Source organism: Rattus rattus, chromosome 9 (genome assembly GCF_011064425.1).
Source record: "Rattus rattus isolate New Zealand chromosome 9, Rrattus_CSIRO_v1, whole genome shotgun sequence".
Lineage (NCBI taxonomy): Eukaryota > Metazoa > Chordata > Mammalia > Rodentia > Muridae > Rattus > Rattus rattus.
Genome location: NC_046162.1, coordinates 87,002,334 through 87,021,407, shown reverse-complemented (window position 1 = coordinate 87,021,407; position 19,074 = coordinate 87,002,334). Strand labels below are relative to the sequence as shown.

At 42.0% G+C, this 19,074-nt stretch overlaps 1 protein-coding gene and 1 pseudogene across 1 annotated transcript; both read left to right on the top strand.

Moving 5' to 3' along the window:
• The first annotated feature begins 419 nt into the window (after positions 1-419).
• Positions 420-1,477, top strand: LOC116910378 (WAP four-disulfide core domain protein 18-like). Its single transcript, XM_032914224.1, has 3 exons — positions 420-501; positions 1,264-1,374; positions 1,455-1,477. Exons 1-3 carry the CDS (start codon positions 420-422, stop codon positions 1,475-1,477), a joined length of 216 nt encoding a protein of 71 aa, XP_032770115.1.
• Positions 1,478-3,967: 2,490 nt separating this feature from the next.
• LOC116910398 lies at positions 3,968-5,616 on the top strand (annotated as a pseudogene).
• Positions 5,617-19,074: the final 13,458 nt, after the last annotated feature.

Sequence of the window (19,074 nt, the reverse complement as noted above, 5' to 3'; positions counted from 1 at the left end):
TGAGGGCTGAACAAAGAGTGGTTTCTAAGCAGAGTAAATGTCATGCTCAAATCTGTACTGTAGATGGCTGACAGCCCTGTGGAAGTAACTTCCATCATCACGGCCTACCCTTTACAGCTTGGAGATTCCAAATAAATATTTTCTTTAGTCATCATTCATACAAGGGCCAAGATGTGGTAGAATAAGTCACACAGTACTGAAATGTGTTTGTAACTCTTTCATGGTAATCCTTTGCATATGTCAAAGAATGATTAGAAAAAAGTTACAAAACAGAAAAAGGATCCAGGTGATGGGCAGACACTATCTGGAAAGCTCTTGTCTTCATAGATTTCCCCATTGACTGCTTCCTGCCACACCCATACTTCTAGCAGTACTGAGGCTATAAATAATTTTGTGTGTTCAGTCCAGCCAGCACCAACATGAAGACAGCCACAGTCTTGCTTCTGGTGGCTTTGATCACCATGAGCATGAATATGGCCTACGCTCTGTTTTCTTCTAAAAGTGAGTATGTTAAGGGGACCAATGCTGAAATCAGAGAAGCCTCAAATCCCAATACAAGCTTGGACTGAGGTACCAGAGAGGAAACCCATGAGACAACTGCTTGGGTCAAACTCATTGTCTTTGTCCTATAGGAGTCAGTGATCACTGTGCATATCTTATCCTCTTAGGAGAAAAGGAGAGATAGATAGATAGATAGATAGATAGATAGATAGATAGATAGATAGATAGATAGATAGAGATAGAGACAGAGAGACAAAGAGACATAGAGAGGCAGAGAGATAAAGATTTAGAGATAGAGATGGAGAGAGAGAGAGAGAGAGAGAGAGAGAGAGAGAGAGAGAGAGAGATGCATGTGATAAAAGCTGTGATGTATATGAAGACACCTAACCTCGTTTGGACATGTAAATTGTATATGGGATTCTTAGGCACTTGTTCAAAGAAGAATCATGGGTCTGGTAGGATGAGAGAGTGTGGCTATCATTAGAGATTTTATGGCATGTTCTAAGGTACAAAGAAGGGGCCGTGTTGATGGAACTTCTTTTCTAATGAGAGCTTATAGTTTGTGGAGAGATAAAGTCAATACTCAGGCTTCAGATCAAGACTGGAGCTGGTGAGGCACAGGCAAGAGCCCTGGGAAGTAGAGGAGGATATAGAGTAAGCTGGTCTCCTGCAGGTGATGAGCCTTCAGATCTCTAGCATCTATTCTCAACCTTGTTTTTTTTTTACTGCTTCAGGTTGCATAAACATCATTGTATATTTCAGAAATAGTAAAGCCTGGAGCTTGTCCCATGATATCACCAATACCAGCTGGCATTAGTGTTAATCAGTGCTCAGGAGATGAATCGTGCCCCAAAATGAAGAAGTGCTGTCCTAGTAGGTGGGGTTATATATGCATACCTCCTGTTTTTAAAGTGAGTATATTCCTGTCTTGTACTTTTCTATTATTGTAATAGGACACAATGACCAAGGCAAGTGATAGATAAAGTTTATTGGGGGCTCAAAGGTTCAGAGAGTGAGTCCTTGACCCTTGTGGTGGGGAGCATGGCAACAGGCATGTAGACATGGCACTGAAACCTTGTCTGCAGGCTTGCATCTTGAGAAGCAATCCTGAGGAAGAGAGTGAGATAACAGGGACAAATATGGGCCTCTGAAAGCTTCTAGCCTGTCCCCTGTGATACAATTCCTCCAATAAATCCATACTTCCCAATGTATTTCCACAATGTTACAAAAACTGAACAGATCATTCAAATATATAAGCCTAGAAGGGTCATTATCATCCACACTGCAACATTCATCAGTGTATGTGGAAGGGACCTAGTCAGTTTCCAGGGGACATTCTTTGGACAGTCCCATATTGCTGTGTCCACTGGCTGAACACAAGAGGCTGGAGGTTTGCAACAGAAAGGAAATGGAAGACAACAGAAGAAGGACACCAGGTTATGTGATGTGTCCTCTACCATGCAAAGACAGTTTCAGAGTGAAAAAGTGACACAGGCCACCACAACTGAGACCTACAGAGTAATAAACTTGGATATTACACTCTTCTCCCCCTCAGAAAAAGTATTTGACTCAATAAAACACATGTTATTAGGAGGGGAAATGAAGTTAATGGGAATACTCATTTATTGAAGATCTCATATGTCAGGTAGGTTTGTGTTACAATGGAGATTCAAACATCAATGGAACTAGACTGTAGAAATAGCCTGTGTGTCAGCATGAGCTCTGCACCAGTTTCTAGCAAGTTCTAACAGTGGTGACCACCTATGTCATGGAAGATGTCAGAGCAGAGTTCAACACCCAGAAGCTTAACTTAGGACACACTTAGTCAACCAGACAAGGGAGTAAGAAACAGTTAATAGGACAAGTCTGGGCCCTCCTTGGGAGTTGGGGAATTGCTTGTTCCATATTTCTGTGGTGTTTGGGTGACAGATTCGAAGGTAAGCGCACATCCAGTCAGCAATGAGCTGCCAAGTAGAGAGAAGAACTGAACAACTAGAGGTTTTAAGCTGGGATAATACCATGATCAACTCTGTATAGCAGATGACTTAGAGCATGCAGAAGTTGGATTCGATTTTATAAGCATGACTGATTTCCAGCCCCACAGGATTTCTTCTGGATCCACAGACCCATGTGTGGCTACTGCCTTCTCCTAGAATTGCATCCTGAGAAGAGGAAGATCTAGCATGCGGTGACAACGTCCTCACGTGTCTGTGTCCAAAATAAACTGTCTTCATCATCATTTTTATTGTGCATTATAAGTAATAAACACTAAGAAATGTTTCCTAAATCTGAAGGACTAGAAACACATGGAACAATGTGTGAGACCAAAAAAATTCTGAGAGGGGAGCCATATAGGGAGAAGATACTTCCAAAGCAAGTGACACTACATCTGAGCCATTTCCCCAGCTCTCCAACTACAGCTCTCTCTCTCTCTCTCTCTCTCTCTCTCTCTCTCTCTCTCTCTCTCTCTCTCTCTCTATCTATCTATCTATAGTAAGTATAAAAAAGAGGCAGGCTCTTGTGGGGACAAGAAACACTGCACATTCTCCTAAGGCTCCCTTTACCCCAGGACTCGTATATGCAGACTTCTGTATGAAGACCTGACTTACACGAAAGCATTGGTCAGTGCTGGAGAGATGGCTCAGCAGTTAGGAGCACTGTCTGCTCTTGCAGAGGTCCTGAGTTCAATTCCCAGCAACCACATGGTGGCTCACAACCATCTGCAATGGGCACTGATGTCCTCTTCTGGTGTGACTGAAGACAGCTGCAATGTACTGATATAAATAAAATAAATAAATGAATCTTAAAAAAAAAACAGGAGAGCATTGGTCAAAGGCAACCACCCATCATCGATCGGGAGCCTGCCTCTTGACTTTTAACTGACCCTAGCCACTTTGAAGTCTTTGAGTATCTGTCTCCTCTAGGAATGACTTTATTTCTTACATCTGCATGGAAGAGAGGCAGAGATTAAACAGTTGTTCAGGAATCCCTTCTATAGAGCTCCAAAGGACCTCTATAGAAACCTCTCCTAAAAAACAGGACATATTCATATAGATGTAGATATTCAGGAAGACACAGAAAGGTCCTGATACACTTCACTGAGTGTCTCTGTGTCAGCTTTCACCAGACACGCTGAGCCTGTGTACATAAATTAATATTTCCTTTGCACATCATTCATTCTAGGGCCAAGCTGTAATGTAACAAGTAACTCAGTTGTTAAATGTGTTTGGGATTCTTTCATGATTATAATTTGAATCTACCATACAACAATTAGAGAGCAATCAATTATGGAACAGATAAAGCAGGCAGTGGAATGTCAGGCCTTTTCTTGAAAGCCCTGTCTATATTTGTTTACACATTTAAGCAGAGAGAGAGAATTCCTCATTGACAGCCTTGTCCCCTACCCAGCTTCTAGCTTTACTGTAGGTATAAATGGTTTTGTGAATTCAGCCCAGCCAGAGCCAACATGAAGACAGCCATCATCGTAGTTCTGGTGGGTTTCATCAAAACAGGGATGACCATGGCCTGTGCTCTGTCTTCTCCCAAAAGTAAGTATGTTGGGGGATCCAAGCTGAAAGGGGAGAGGACCGGAAAACCACTAGGACATGGGAATGAGCAAGTATAGGGAATGCCATGTGCCAACTACTGGGATCAACTTCACTCACTTTGGCCTATAAGAGTGATCACATTGTACTCCTTAACTTTCTCAGAGACAGAGAGTGGGAAGGAGTCTGAGAGAAGCTGGCTTAGAGGTCAGGGCAGCTCCCCTAGTTTGGAGATGTGCCTTGCATTTGGAACTTGTGGGAGCACTTGCTCAGAGATGAACTATAAGTCTGGTGGGATGAGAGAGTGTGGCTCTCGTTACAGATTTCACGGCACGTTCTAAGGTGCATAGAAAAGGCTGTGCTAGTGGAAGATTCTACTGACAGTGTACAGGCTGGAGAGGGGAAGAACACTCTCCCAAGGGCCAGAATCAACAGTTGAGCTTGAGAGAAGACTGGAGCTGGTGAAGCTAAGGGAAGGACCCAGAGGTACAAAGGAGGATATAGCATAAGCTAGGCTCCTGCAGGTGATGAACCTTCAGACATCTAGCAGCAATTTTCACCCTTGTCTTTCTGATGTCTTCATATTCCATAAACAGATTTGAATATTTCAGCATTTGAAAAACTTGGAGCATGTTGAGGGAGACTCCAGAAAGTGTTCGAAACAGTGTTTTATGATGTTCAGGAGATGAATCATGCCCCAAGGAAATGAAGTGCTGCACCTTCAGACATATTCCCATGTGTGTAGCTCCTAGTCCACATCACTTTAAAGTTAGTATACTCCTGGTTTTGCTTTTCTATTGCTGTGATAAGACCATGTCTAAGGAAACTTACAGAAGAAACAATTCATCCTAAATGGCTTAAAGGTTCATTGAGTGAGTCCATGAGCACGGCAGCAGGACATTGTGATATAGGATCCATAGCCCTCTACTGTGTAAAAACAATCTTACCATGACTAAAGGGACCACAACTCAGGATGACTTAGGGCTGTATGGCCATAGCCTTGGTCATCTCATTCTTCTCCTACTCAGCCAAAGAGGTTTGATTCTCTCAGAAATACACAAGTTCCCGGAAATGATAAGAGAATGAAGTTAATAAGAACATTGATTTATTGAATGCCTTATACATCAGGCAGGCATGTGGTACAGTGGAGATTCAGTGGTCAATGTAACTAGACTACAGAAACAGCATGTAGTTCAGCATGAAGTCTGCACCAGTGTCTAGTAAGTTCTAACAGGGGTGGCTAGCTTTGGCCAGGAAGATGTCACAGCTGTAATCAACTAGGAGGAGCCTAAGGTCGGACACACAAAGTCCAGCAGACAAGTGAGGCAGGGTCAGATGGTGGGGACATGTCTGCCTTCCTTAGGAGATGGCTATTGATTGCACACAGTCCTCTTGTCTGGGTGAGGGAGCTACAGGAAGCTCACATTTAGTCAGCAACGAGCTAACCATAAGAGAGTGAGGGCTGAACAAAGAGAGGTTTCTAAGCAGAGTAAATGTCATGATCAAATCTGTACTGTAGATGGCTGACAACCCTGTGGAAGATGGACCTGCTCTTTATAAGCATGATTGATGGACAATGCCAGAAGACTTCTTCTCAATCCACAGAGCCCATGCTCAACTACTGCTTAGCTCTAGAATTGCATCCTTAGAAGAGGAAGACATATAATTAAAAAGACAGCTTTGTAATGTTGTTGTGTCCCCAAATAAACTATCATTTAGATTCTTTTTGTTGAAGACATGGGGGGGTTGTGCATAATTTTGACTCTTAATTAGCAGAGCCATTCCTTTAGACTCCCTGAACACTGAGTCCTCAGGGTCCCAGTGAATGGAAGACAAGGTCCTCCCAATATTCATCTCCTTCTTCCACATCTGTATCATAGACGATGTTTTGGACATAGGTGCAGTTTCTATGGCCACTCTCTGAACAAATAAAAAGAACTGAGCAGGCAGGCTAGAGCTGCAGTTACAGGGTGGATACTAAGAACAGGAAGAACTCAGGGATTCCCCATTGTAAAACAATACAACATCCTGCAGCTCTGGATATCTAACTGAGGAAACACAGACAGGACTTTTGGTGTGTGGGTTCTTCTTAGCATGATTTAAAAGACTCAGAAACTGGCTCAGTGATTAGTAGGACATAATAATATTCCAGAGAACCTGAGCTCAGTGCCGAGCATCTGTATCAGGTGTCTCAGAAGTCCCTATGCTTCCAGTTCCAGAGGCATCTGACACCTTTGAGTTGAAGACCCTGATGTGAGTTGTCTCAAATTGGCTCCTGTCTGGTTGGCTTGATTTTTTTGTTTTTTTGTTTTTGTTTGTTTGTTTTTCTTTTGTTTTGTTTTGTTTTGATTACTAACATGTCCCTGGCACTACATTTTGGGGCTTGGCCAGGAAGTTCCCCATGACACGCAGGACTGATCTGGAGGGTCTTGAAGCCAGCCAAACTAGCCCAAGTATTTGTGTTTTTATGTCTGTAACACTGTTGTAAATTTCATGCTTCTTGCCTGTCTCAGGGCAAATTTGTCTGAGCGTTCTATCAGCCGTGCTGAGATGACTTATTTGTGTGCAACCTGGTGGCATGTGTTGTCATGGTCATTCTTCTAGGTTTGAGCCCTGCTGAGGAATCTTTCTGAGTGTCAGAAGTTTTCTATGTGCTCTGAGCAGGGGAGTACTTGAGGAGTGGTGCAAAAGCTTGTCATTTCTGTGGCAACTAATTTGCTTGAATGTTAGAAACTTTCTGTGAGATTTACAGTGCAGAATGAAAACTTGCGTAAAAGGTAAATGACTTATGTTGCCATGGTAAATTTTCCAGGTCTGAGAAACATCTGTGTAGTACTAACTGATATCTATGTGGGAGCAATCTCTTCTAATTGGTTCTTGTTACTGTCTGCTGTATGTTTTTTTCTGTTTTGGGTTGGTTTTTGTTTCTGGTTGTCCATTTCTCTGGTCCCTGATTCTGAATGGTACCACATCTTTCTGGCCACAAGGATTTGACTTTGTTCCTTGATTGATTTGCTATTAGGACATACAGGTCTGAGAGCTGAGCCAATGGTGAGGCCAGGAGACATTCGGAACCTTTGTTTGTGAGGGCATGGCTTAGGGAACTGAGGCATTCATGTCCATTAGTCTGGGAGCAAGGACTTGATCTTTTACCCAAGGCCGGTTACATTTAGGGATAGACATATCTGGGAGCTGAGGCTACAGCAGAACCAGGAGAAATCATGAGTCTCAGTCTGGGGTGGGTGTGAGCTTAGGGGAGCCAGGAGACACCCACCAATCTGGTTCTTTTCTTGTGTGTGTCACCACTCTCAGGTTGTCTTTCATTTTTCCCTGGTAGAAAAGGATGGACTTGTGTTTCGGGTGTCATAGAAAGGTCTTCTTCATGTGTGCCATTTTCTGGATGTTTCCTGTTTCTGCCTGATTCAGAGAAAAGTTATATTGTGTTTTTATATGTTGTGATTGTGTTTCTCGTTCCTAGATGACTTTACTGAGGTGACTCTGATAAGATAACTTTGACAATTTGACTCTGAATGGTAACTGTGATGTGTGAATTTGATGAAGTAACTTTGACTTTGATGGATGTATTAACATGGACAGGCAACAGTAATCATATTCTACAGAAGAGGAGGAGGCTGCTTCCTGGCCCCACAGGGGAGTCCCCCAGTAACCAAACAACTAATGATGTTTGCTCCCCCTTAACTGACCCAGATTGGGATTTTAAAACTTTGAATCTAAGAGGAACCTCTTGGTCTACTGACAGGATCTGATGGCAGGTCTCATGGTGGCCACAAGATGGCTCACAAACTTGGTCAGAATGTCAGGATGTGTGATATTAGACAGTAAAAGCGCTTTATAGAGAGGGCCATGGAGGCATCTTAACAATACAGAAACACAGACACCAAATCAACAGAAACAAAAGGCAGAACTCACTTAGAAGGCTTTATTAATGAGAACCAGATATTACTAAAAAGCTCCAGAGGATTGAGAGGTTTGGAGAAAGGACTCTAAGGAACTTAGTGATAGTGACAGAGAGAGTATTTAATAGAAGAGAGACTGCAGAGGAGAAGCAGATAAAAGAGCAGAAGGAAGAGATTCAAGACTTGGCAAAGATCCTAATGGCAGCCCCCGCCAAACCAAAGACAGTAGGAGATGCCTACAATAAATAGCTTCAGAAGAAAGAGGTAAGGGGGCCCTTTAAGATCAAAAGTGCTCCTTCCCCAAGCCCACGATGACCCTAAAAGTAAAAGGGAAATCCACCAGCTTTTTTGTAGATAATTAATAATGTTCAACATTCTGTCTTGTTAAAACCTGAAGATGAAGTTTCTATCCAGTTATAAATGACTTCCTAGAAGCAACAGAAACAAAACTAAAACACAGGACCTCTTAGATACCCTGAAACATTCAGACTATTTGAGCCTCCACTAAGAAGGCCTTGCTCTGCTAAATACAGGTAACCTTTCTAGACCTTGGGGATGCATACTCAGACTTGGGAGACCTGGCATCAGCAAATGGCAATTGTGTCACTAATTGACAGAGGCTAGCCACCTCCCTGTTTACACATCAGTGCAGCAATGACCTCCTAGTTAAAGATGATGACAGAGTGACTCATTAACAGCCCCTCTTCTTCAATGCTACCACGATAAATCTTCAGCTGCTCTGCTGCCTGACCCTGAAACTCCATGGATGGGACTCTACCTGACTGATTTGAGGGATGCAGAGGTAATATGATTCACCAACGGCAACAGCCTCTTTGAGGATGGACAAAGGCATGCTGGAGCAGTGGTGATCTCAAACAGAAAGATCATATGGGCAGAGCCACTCCTGGAAGGAATGTTAGCCCAGAAAGTTGAACTGACAGGCCTTACCAAGGCTTTTGAGCAGGCAAAAGAGACACAGATAGCCGGTGTGCTCATATCTGTGGGGCTATTTATAGGGAGTGAGGCATTCTGACAGCAGAAGGAAGGACTAAACTCCATCCCAGAGGGCAACAAGTCAGTCCAGTGGGTCGCCCTAAAAATTGGGCCCCTCATGTCCTTCATTACCCTAGACCCAGGAGACCCCACACTCTCTGACCAGACAGAAGATGTGATCTGGGCCCAAAACCTGCCTATGTATCATTGTCATAAGTAATGGTAGAGGACAGCAGACTGCAAACTAATTGTACCAGAGAAAATGGGTGTAAACATACTAAAAATGATCCACTCTTCTTCACACATGAGATACAGGGAACACAAGTCTTCTTCTGCCAGTCCCAATCAGAATTAGAGATGCCAATTGAAAAGTAGTTACAATTGTTAAAGAGTGTAAGACCTGTCAATTGACTAATGTGGTTACCATTGAGAAGAACCCTGAAACTCAATACCAGAACACCAATTCAGGAGTCTAACAAAAATGAAGTTCATGGAGGAAAAACCAAGAAAATTCAGATGCAAATATTTGGTAATATTCAGAGATACCTTTTCAGGATGGATTGAGAATAAGGACTAGAATATGCAGGTGATAACAAAGAAATTACTAAAAGAAAATTTTCCATAGTGTGGTTTTTCTAAGCTTGTAGGGTCAGACAATGGACCTATATTTGTGTCCCAGGTAAGTTAGAGACTAGTTAATATTCTGGGGTTTGATGGAAACTTCCTTGTGCTGACAATCCCCAGAGTTCAGGACAGGTAGAGAAAATACACAGAACCCTAAATTAGACCTTACCTAGACTACAGACTGTGTGACATTTCTCCCCTTCATTCTTCATAGAGCAGAGAATTCCTTATGCAAAACGGGACTCACCCCTTTTAAAGTTATGTTTGCTTCACCTACTGACAGAAGTTATTACAAAGACAGAATTCCTAATTATTAAATGATTTCAAGGATGTCCAAGGGGTACACAACTTGGCTTAAACTTCTTGCTTTCCATAAAACAGGTCCACCTCTGGAGCTCCACCAACTTTAGCCTGGAGACTGTGTTGTAGTCAAGAGACACTTCCAGGGGTCACTAGGGCTTTGCTGAAAGGGTCCCTGTGCTACAGTGCTGCAGTGTGGATGCACTGTACATCCATTTGCAGTTGAAGAACACCCTGGCCAGAATTCAGCCTCAGAACTCTCTCCTATTTCCCACTGATGGGTCCCTACCCATGACCCAGGGACACCACAAAGACCCTGTTAGTGTTCTCATGAAGCTTCTGGAAGTCCTGTGATTTTTCTAGTCATGAAGGAAATGGGGTTAAGAGGGTATGTGAGGTCAAATCTCTTAAATTTTAGAGAACCTGACCTAAGTTTGAATTCGGGTAGATTAACATGCCAGTACCTAGCATTAGATTCCAACTTGTCCCCCCAAGAACAGAACCCAGCTCCAGCTTCTATGCTAATCCCTCAACAAGACCAGCATCTCCAGGTTACTCCCCCAACAACCCCACCAGGTTACAAGACCACCCCATGCCTAAGGACCACCAATGCAGAGGGGAGCAGAATTAAGTTTATGATGTGACTCCCCAGCAACAGCCAGTTACATTAACAGTCACAGTCGCTTTCCAACTAGATGCTTGCACATGTACTCCTGCTTGCTGCTTACTATAAAGCCTTGCACCGATAGCCATTCAGGGCTCCCCCATCAACAAAACCATCCTGCATGACATGAGTGGATTGGGGGGCCCGAGCTAGCTAAAATAGAATAAAGACCCTACAGCAAGTTGCATCAGAGCAGCTCCTGTCTGTGTTTTGGGGATCGCTAACATTTCCCTAGCACTGCAATGCAATGGTCTATGTCTTCATGGAGCTTCACTGTCTGACTTTCTCTTCAGTTGTCTGGACCTGGATCCATCTGTCCTCCAGTTCCTTCATCCAGGTCTGGTTCTGTTCTTTAGTTCTTCTTGTTCTTAGTATCCACCCTGTAACTGCAGCTCTAGCCTGCCTGCTCAGTTCATTTTATTTGCTCACAGGGTGGCCAGAGAAAATGTCCCTATGTCTAACACCTTGTTTGTGATACAGATGTGGAAGAGGCAAATGAATTATTCGGAAGACCTTTTCCTCCACCCATTGGGATCCTGAGGAGTCAGTGTTCAGGGAGTCTGAAGGAATGGCTCTGCTAATTAAGAGCCAAAATTATGCACAAAACATCTTCAAGAGAATCTAAAGGATAGTTTATTTGGGGGCACAACAACATTAAAAGCTGTCTTTTTAATTATATGTCTTCCTCTTCTAAGGATGCAATTCTAGAGCTAAGCAGTAGTCAAGCATGGGCTCTGTGGATTGAGAAGTCTTCTGGCATTGTCCATCAATCATGCTTATAAAGAGCAGGTCCATCTTCCACAGGGCTGTCAGCCATCTACAATACAGATTTGATCATGACATTTACTCTGCTTAGAAACCTCTCTTTGTTCAGCCCTCACTCTCTGATGGTTAGCTCGTTGCTGACTAAATGTGAGCTTCCCGTAGCTCCCTCACCCAGACAAGAGGACTGTGTGCAATCAATAGCCATCTCCTAAGGAAGGCAGACATGTCCCCACCATCTGACCCTGCCTCACTTGTCTGCTGGACTTTGGGTTTTTTTTTTTGATCAATAACATTTCTCTGGTAGTACATTTTGGGTTTGGCCAGGGAGTTCCCCATGATACACAGGACTGATATGGAGAATCTTGAAGCCAGCCAAACTAGCCCAAGTATTTGTGGTTTTGTTTCTAACACTGTGTTAAACTTCATGCTTCTTGCCTGTCACAAGACAAATTTGTCTGAGAGTTCTACCAGCCATGCTGAGATGACTTATTTGTGTGCAACCTGGTGGCATGTGTTTTCATGGTCATTCTTCTAGGTTTGAGCCCTGCTCAGGAATCTGTCTGAATGTCAGAAGTTTTCTATGTGCTCTGAACATGTGAGTACTTGAGGAGTGCTACAAAAGCTTGTTATATGTGTGGGAGATAATTTGTTTGAATGTTAGAAACTTTCTGTGAGATCTACACTACAGAATGAAAAGTTGTATAAAAGATAAATGACTTGACCGATCAACAGTTCTCTGCACCCAAATCCCATGGGAGGGAGAGCTAAACCTTCAGAGGGGCAGATACGCCTGAGAAGCCAGAAGAGACTACACTCTGCCCACATTTCTGACTCCAGAGGAAAACACCTAATGCCATCTGGGACCCTGGTGCACAGGGGCTCCGGGAAAAGGTGGTGCAGACTCTCCTGGTTACCACCCTCACGAAGAGCTCAAAAGCAGCCCCCCCTATGAGCAACTTGAGCCTCGGGACCACAGGTAAGACAAACTTTTCTGCTCCAAGCGACCTGCCTGGTGGACTCAGGACACAGTCCCACAGGAACAGCTGAAGACCTGTAGACAGGAAAGAATACACACCAGAAAGCAGAACACTCTGTTCCCACAACTGGCTGAAAGAAAACAGGAAAACAGGTCTACAGCACTCCTGACACACAGGCCTATAGGACAGTCTAGCCACTGTCAGAAATAGCAGAACAAGGTAACACCTGAAACAACCATATGGCGAGAGGCAAGCGCAGGAACCCAAGTAACAGAAACCAAGACTACATGGCATCATCGGGGCCCAATTCTCCCACCAAAGTAAACACTGAATATCCAAACACACCAGAAAAGCAAGATCTAGATTTAAAATCACATTTGATCATGATGCTGGAGGACTTCAAGAAAGACATGAAGAACTCCCTTAGAGAAATGCAGGAAAACATAAATAAACAAGTAGAAGCCTATAGAGAGGAATCACAAAAATCCCTGAAAGAATTCCAGAAAAACACAAACAGGTGAAGGAATTAAAAATGGAAATAGAAGCAATACAGAAAGCACAAAGGGAAACAACCCTGGATATAGAAAACCAAAGGAAGAGGCAAGGAGCCGCAGATACAAGCATCACCAACAGAATACAAGAGATAGAAGAGAGAATCTCAGGAGCAGAAGATTCCATAGAAATCATTGACACAACGGTCAAAGACAATGTAAAACGGAAAAAGCTACTGGTCCAAAACATACAGGAAATTCAGGACTCCATGAGAAGATCAAACCTAAGGATAATAGGTATAGAAGAGAGTGAAGATTCCCAGCTCAAAGGACCAGTAAATATCTTCAAAATAATCATAGAAGAAAAACTTCCCTAACCTAAAGAAAGAGATACCCATAAACATACAAAAACCTACAGAACTCCAAATAGATTGGACCAGAAAAAGAAAATCCTCCGTCACATAATAGTCAAAACACCAAATGCACAAAACAAAGAAAGAATATTAAAAGCAGTAAGGAAAAAGGTCAAGTAACATATAAAGGCAGACCTATCAGAATCACACCAGACTTCTCCCAGAAACTATGAAGGCCAGAAGATCCTGGACTGATGTCATACAGACCCTAAGAGAACACAAATGCCAGCCCAGGCTACTGTATCCTGCAAAACTCTCAATTAACATAGATGGAGAAACCAAGATATTCCATGACAAAACCAAATTTACAATATCTTTCTACAAATCCAGCACTACAAAAGGATAATAAATGGTAAAGCCCAACATAAGGAGGCAAAGCTATACCTAGAAGAAACAAGAAACTAATCGTCTTGGCAACAAAACAAAGAGAAGAAAAGCACACAAACACAACCTCACATCCAAATATGAATATAACAGGAAGCAATAATCACTATTCCTTAATATCTCTCAACATCAATGGCCTCAACTCCCCAATAAAAAGACATAGATTAACAAACTGGATACGCAACGAGGACCCTGCATTCTGCTGCCTACAGGAAACACACATCAGAGAAAAAGACAGACACTACCTCAGAGTGAAAGGCTGGAAAACAATTTTCCAAGCAAATGGTCTGAAGAAGCAAGCTGGAGCAGCCATTCTAATATTGAATAAAATCGATTTTCAACTAAAAGTCATCAAAAAAGATAAGGAAGGACACTTCATATTCATCAAAGGAAAAAATCCACCAAGATGAACTCTCAATCCTAAATATCTATGCTCCAAATACAAGGCACTTACATACATAAAAAGAAACCTTACTAAAGCTCAAAAAGCACATTGAACCTCACACAATAATAGTAGGAGATTTCAACACCCCACTCTCATCAATGGACAGATCATGGAAACAGAAATTAAACAGAGACATAGACAGACTAAGAGAAGTCATGAACCAGATGGACTTAACAGATAGTTATAGAACATTCTATCCTAAAGCAAAAGGATATACATTCTTCTCAGCTCCTCATGGTACGTTCTCCAAAATTGACCATATAATTGGTCATAAAACAGGCCTCAACAGATACAGAAAGATAGAAATAATCCCTCGCGTCCTATCAGACCACCATGGGCTAAAGCTGGTCTTCAATAACAATAAGGGAAGAACGCCCACATATACATGGAAGTGGAACAATGCTCTACTCAATATAACCTCGTCAAGGAAGAAAGAAAGAAAGAAATTAAAGACTTCTTAGAATTTAATGAAAATGAAGATACAACATACCCAAGCTTATAGAACACAATGAAAGCTGTGCTAAGAGGAAAACTCATAGCTCTGAGTGCCTGCAGAAAGAAACAGGAGAGAGCATATATCAGCAGCTCGACAGCACTCCTAAAAGTTCTAGAACAAAAAGAAGCAAATATACCCAGGAGGAGTAGAAGGCAGGGAATAATCAAACTCAGAGCTGAAATCAACCAAGTAGAAACAAAAAGGACCATAGAAAGAACCAACAGAACCAAAAGTTGGTTCTTTGAGAAAATCAACAAGATAGATAAACCCTTAGCCAGACTAACAAGAGGACACAGAGAGTGTGTCCAAATTAACAAAATCAGAAATAACATAACTACAGAATCAGAGGAAATTCAAAAAATCATCAGATCCTACTACAAAAGCCTATATTCAACAAAACATGAAAATCTGCAGGAAATGGACAATTTCCTAGACAGATACCTGGTACAGAAGTTAAATCAGGAACAGACAAACCATTTTAAAAACCCCATAACTCCTAATGAAATAGAAGCAGTTATTAAAGGTCTCCCAACCAAAAAGATCCCAGGTCCAGACGGGTTCAGTGCAGAATTCTATCAGACCTTCATAGAAGACCACATACCAATACTATCCAAACTATTCCACAAAATTGAAACAGATGGAGCACTACCGAATTCCTTCTATGAAGCCACAATTACTCTTATACCTAAACCACACAAAGACCCAACAAAGAAAGAGAACTTCAGACCAATTTCTCTTATGAATATTGACGCAAAAATACTCAATAAAATTCTGGCAAACCGAATCCAAGAGCACATCAAAACAATCATCCACCATGATCAAGTAGGCTTCATGTCAGGCATGCAGGGATGGTTTAATATACAGAAAACCATCAACCTAATCCATTATCTAAACAAACTGAAAGAACAAAACCACATGATCATTTCATTAGATGCTGAGAAAGCATTTGACAAAATTCAACACCCCTTCATGATAAAAGTCCTGGAAAGAATAGGAATTCAAGGCCCATACCTAAAAATAGTAAAAGCCATATACAGCAAACCAGTAGCTAACATTAAACTAAATGGAGAGAAACTTGAAGCAATCCCACTAAAATCAGGGACTAGACAAGGCTGCCCACTCTCTCCCTACTTATTCAATATAGTTCTTGAAGTTCTAGCCAGAGCAATCAGACAACAAAGGAGATCAAGGGGATACAGACTGGAAAAAAAGAAGTCAAAATATCACTATTTGCAGATGATATGATAGTATATTTAAGCGATCCCAAAAGTTCCACCAGAGAACTACTAAACCTGATAAACACCTTCAGTAAAGTGGCTGGATATAATATTAACTCAAATAAATCAGTAGCCTTCCTCTGCACAAATGAGAAACAAACCGAGAAAGAAATTAGGGAAACGACACCCTTCATAATAGACCCAAATAATATAAAATACCTCGGTGTGACTTTAACCAAGTAAATAAAAGATCTGTATGATAAGAACTTCAAGCCTCTGAAGAAAGAACTTGAAGAAGACCTCAGAAGATGGAAAGATCTCCCATGCTCATTAATTGGCAGGATTAATATAGTAAAAATGGCCATTTTACCAAAAGTGATCTACAGATTCAATGCAATCCCCATCAAAATACCAATCCAATTCTTCAGAGAGTTAGACAGAACAATTTGCAAATTCATCTGGAATAACAAAAAACCCAGGATAGCTAAAATTATCCTCAACAATAAAAGGACTTCTGGGGGAATCACCATCCCTGAACTCAAGCAGTACTACAGAGCAATTGTGACTAAGAACTGTATGGTTTTGGTACAGAGACAGGAAGATCGACCAGTGGAATAGAATTGACGATGCAGAAATGAACCCACACCCCTATGGTCACTTGATTTTTGAAAAAGGAGCCAAAATGATCCAATGGAAAAAAGATAGCATTTTCAGCAAATGGTGCTGGTTCAACTGGAGGTCAGTATGTAGAAGAATGCATATCGATTCATGCTTATCACCCTGTATAGAGCTTAAGTCCAAGTGGATCAAGGACCTCCACATCAAACCAGATACACTCAAACTAATAGAAGAAAAAGTGAGGAAGCATCTCGAACACATGGGCACTGGAGAAAATTTCCTGAACAAAACACCAATGGCTTCTGCTCTAAGATCAAGAATTGACAAATGGGATCTCATAAAACTGCAAAGCTTCTGTAAGGCAAAGGACAATGTTGTTAGGACAAAACTGCAACCAACAGATTGGGAAAAGATCTTTACCAATCCTACAACTGATAGAGGGCTTATATACAAAATATACAAAGAACTCAAGAAGTTAGATCTCAGGGAGACAAATAACCCTATTAAAAAATGGGGTTCAGAGCTAAACAAAGAATTCACAGCTGAGGAATGCCGAATGGTTGAGAAACACCTAAAGAAATGTTCAACATCTTTAGTCATACGGAAAATGCAAATCAAAACAACCTGAGATTCCACCTCACACCAGGCTAAGATCAAAAACTTCGGCGACAGATGATGCTGGCAAGGATGTGGAGAAAGAGGAACACTCCTCCATTGTTGGTGGGAATGCAGACTGGTATAACCATTCTGGAAATCAGTCTGGAGGTTCCTCAGAAAATTGGACATTGCACTACCTGACGACCCAGCTATACCTCTCTTAGGCATATACCCAAAAGATGCCCCAACATATAACAAAGACACATGCTCGACTATGTTCATAGCAGCCTTATTTATAATAGCCAGAAGCTGGAAAGAACCCAGATGCCCTTCAACAGAGGAATGAATACAGAAAATGTGGTACATCTATACAATGGAGTATTACTCAGCTATCAAAAACAATGACTTTATGAAATTCATAGGCAAATGGATGGAACTGGAAAATATCTTTCTGAGTGAGGTAACCCATCACAGAAAAACACACATGGTATGTACTCATTGATAAGTGGATATTAGCCCAAATGCTCAAATTACCCTAGATGCACAGAACATATGAAACTCAAAAAGGATGACCAAAATGAGAATGCTTCCCTCCTTCTTTAAAAGGGGAACAAGAATACCCTTGGCAGGGAATAGGGAGGCAAAGTTTAGAACAGAGGCAGAAGGAACACCCATTTAGAGCCTGCGCCACATATGGCCTGTAGATATACAGCCACCAAACTAGATAAGGTGAATGAAGCAAAGAAGTGCAGGCCAACAGGAACCAGATGTAGATCTCTCCTGAGAGACACAGCCAGAATAGAGCAAATACATAAGCGAATGCCATCATTAAACCACTAAACTGAGAACAGGACCCCCGTTGAAGGAATCTTAGAAAGGACTGAAAGAGCTTGAAGGATCTTGAGACCCCATATGAACAACAATGCCAAGCAACCAGAGCTTCCAGGGTCTAAGCCACTACCCAAAGACTATACATGGACTGACCGTGGACTCCAACCTCATAGGTAGCAATGAATAGCCTAGTAAGAGCACCAGTGGAAGGGAAAGCCCTTGGTCCTGCCAAGACTGAACCCCCAGTGAACGTGATTGTTGGGGGAAGGGCAGTAATTGGGGGAGGATGGGGATGGGAACACCCATATAGATCCGGTTAGGGAGGGGTTAGGGGGATGTTGGCCTGGAAACCGGGAAACGGAATAACAATCAAAATGTAAATAAGAAATACCCAAGTTAATAAAGATGGGGGGGAAAAAAGAAAGAAAGAAAATCAGCCATTTCATCTAGATTTTCCAGTTTTGTCAAGTACGGGAAGAAAATAAAATACATATGAATTTTCTGTGTGTCTGACACAGCATACTCAAAACAAAGGAGTAAAGTTATAGACACATAGAGCAGACCTGCTGATGCTGTATTTATTGGGTGATGAATCAGGAGGAGCAGGAAGGGCTAAGGATTCCCTGTGATAGGCAGTACAACATCCTGCAGGACTGGATATATAACTACAGGAGCTCAACCACGACCTTCAGATATGGGTTCTTCTTACTAAGAGTTGGGAGCATATGGAGATGACTCAATGGTTAATGGCCCATGCTGCTCTTCCAGAGATCAGTTCTCAACATCTGCACCAGGTGGTTCGGAACTTCTTACAACTTCATCCCCAGAGACATCTGACACCTCTGACTGACTCAGAATCCTGCATGCAGTGCCCACTCACCTTACTTCAAAGAAACAAACAGATTAATCAAAATAATTATTAAAATATTTAAGAAGCATCAGTCAGAACACCTCATCTTGCCTACATTGGGAGTTAAAATTAGCTGAAGGACAACCAAGAATTTTGGGCCATTCCCATCCTTCAAGGTCAGCAATTGGCATTTGTAAGGTGCTTTTGGTCGTCCCCCTTTCTTCCTGAATGGGTACAAGGTATATCAAGGTTTGATTGCTGGTTCTCCCAGCATTGTTGGGGTTGATGGAGGATCATGGCAAAGACTTGAGGAAGAAAAGGCAGACCATTCCTGTTCAAAGTAGAATCTCACCAGAAAATAGTGAATCTCCATGATCTTTTATGGATCCCCAACTTCATTGCAAAGTTAGGTGTCCCATGTCTGTCTCTATCACAGCTCTATTCCT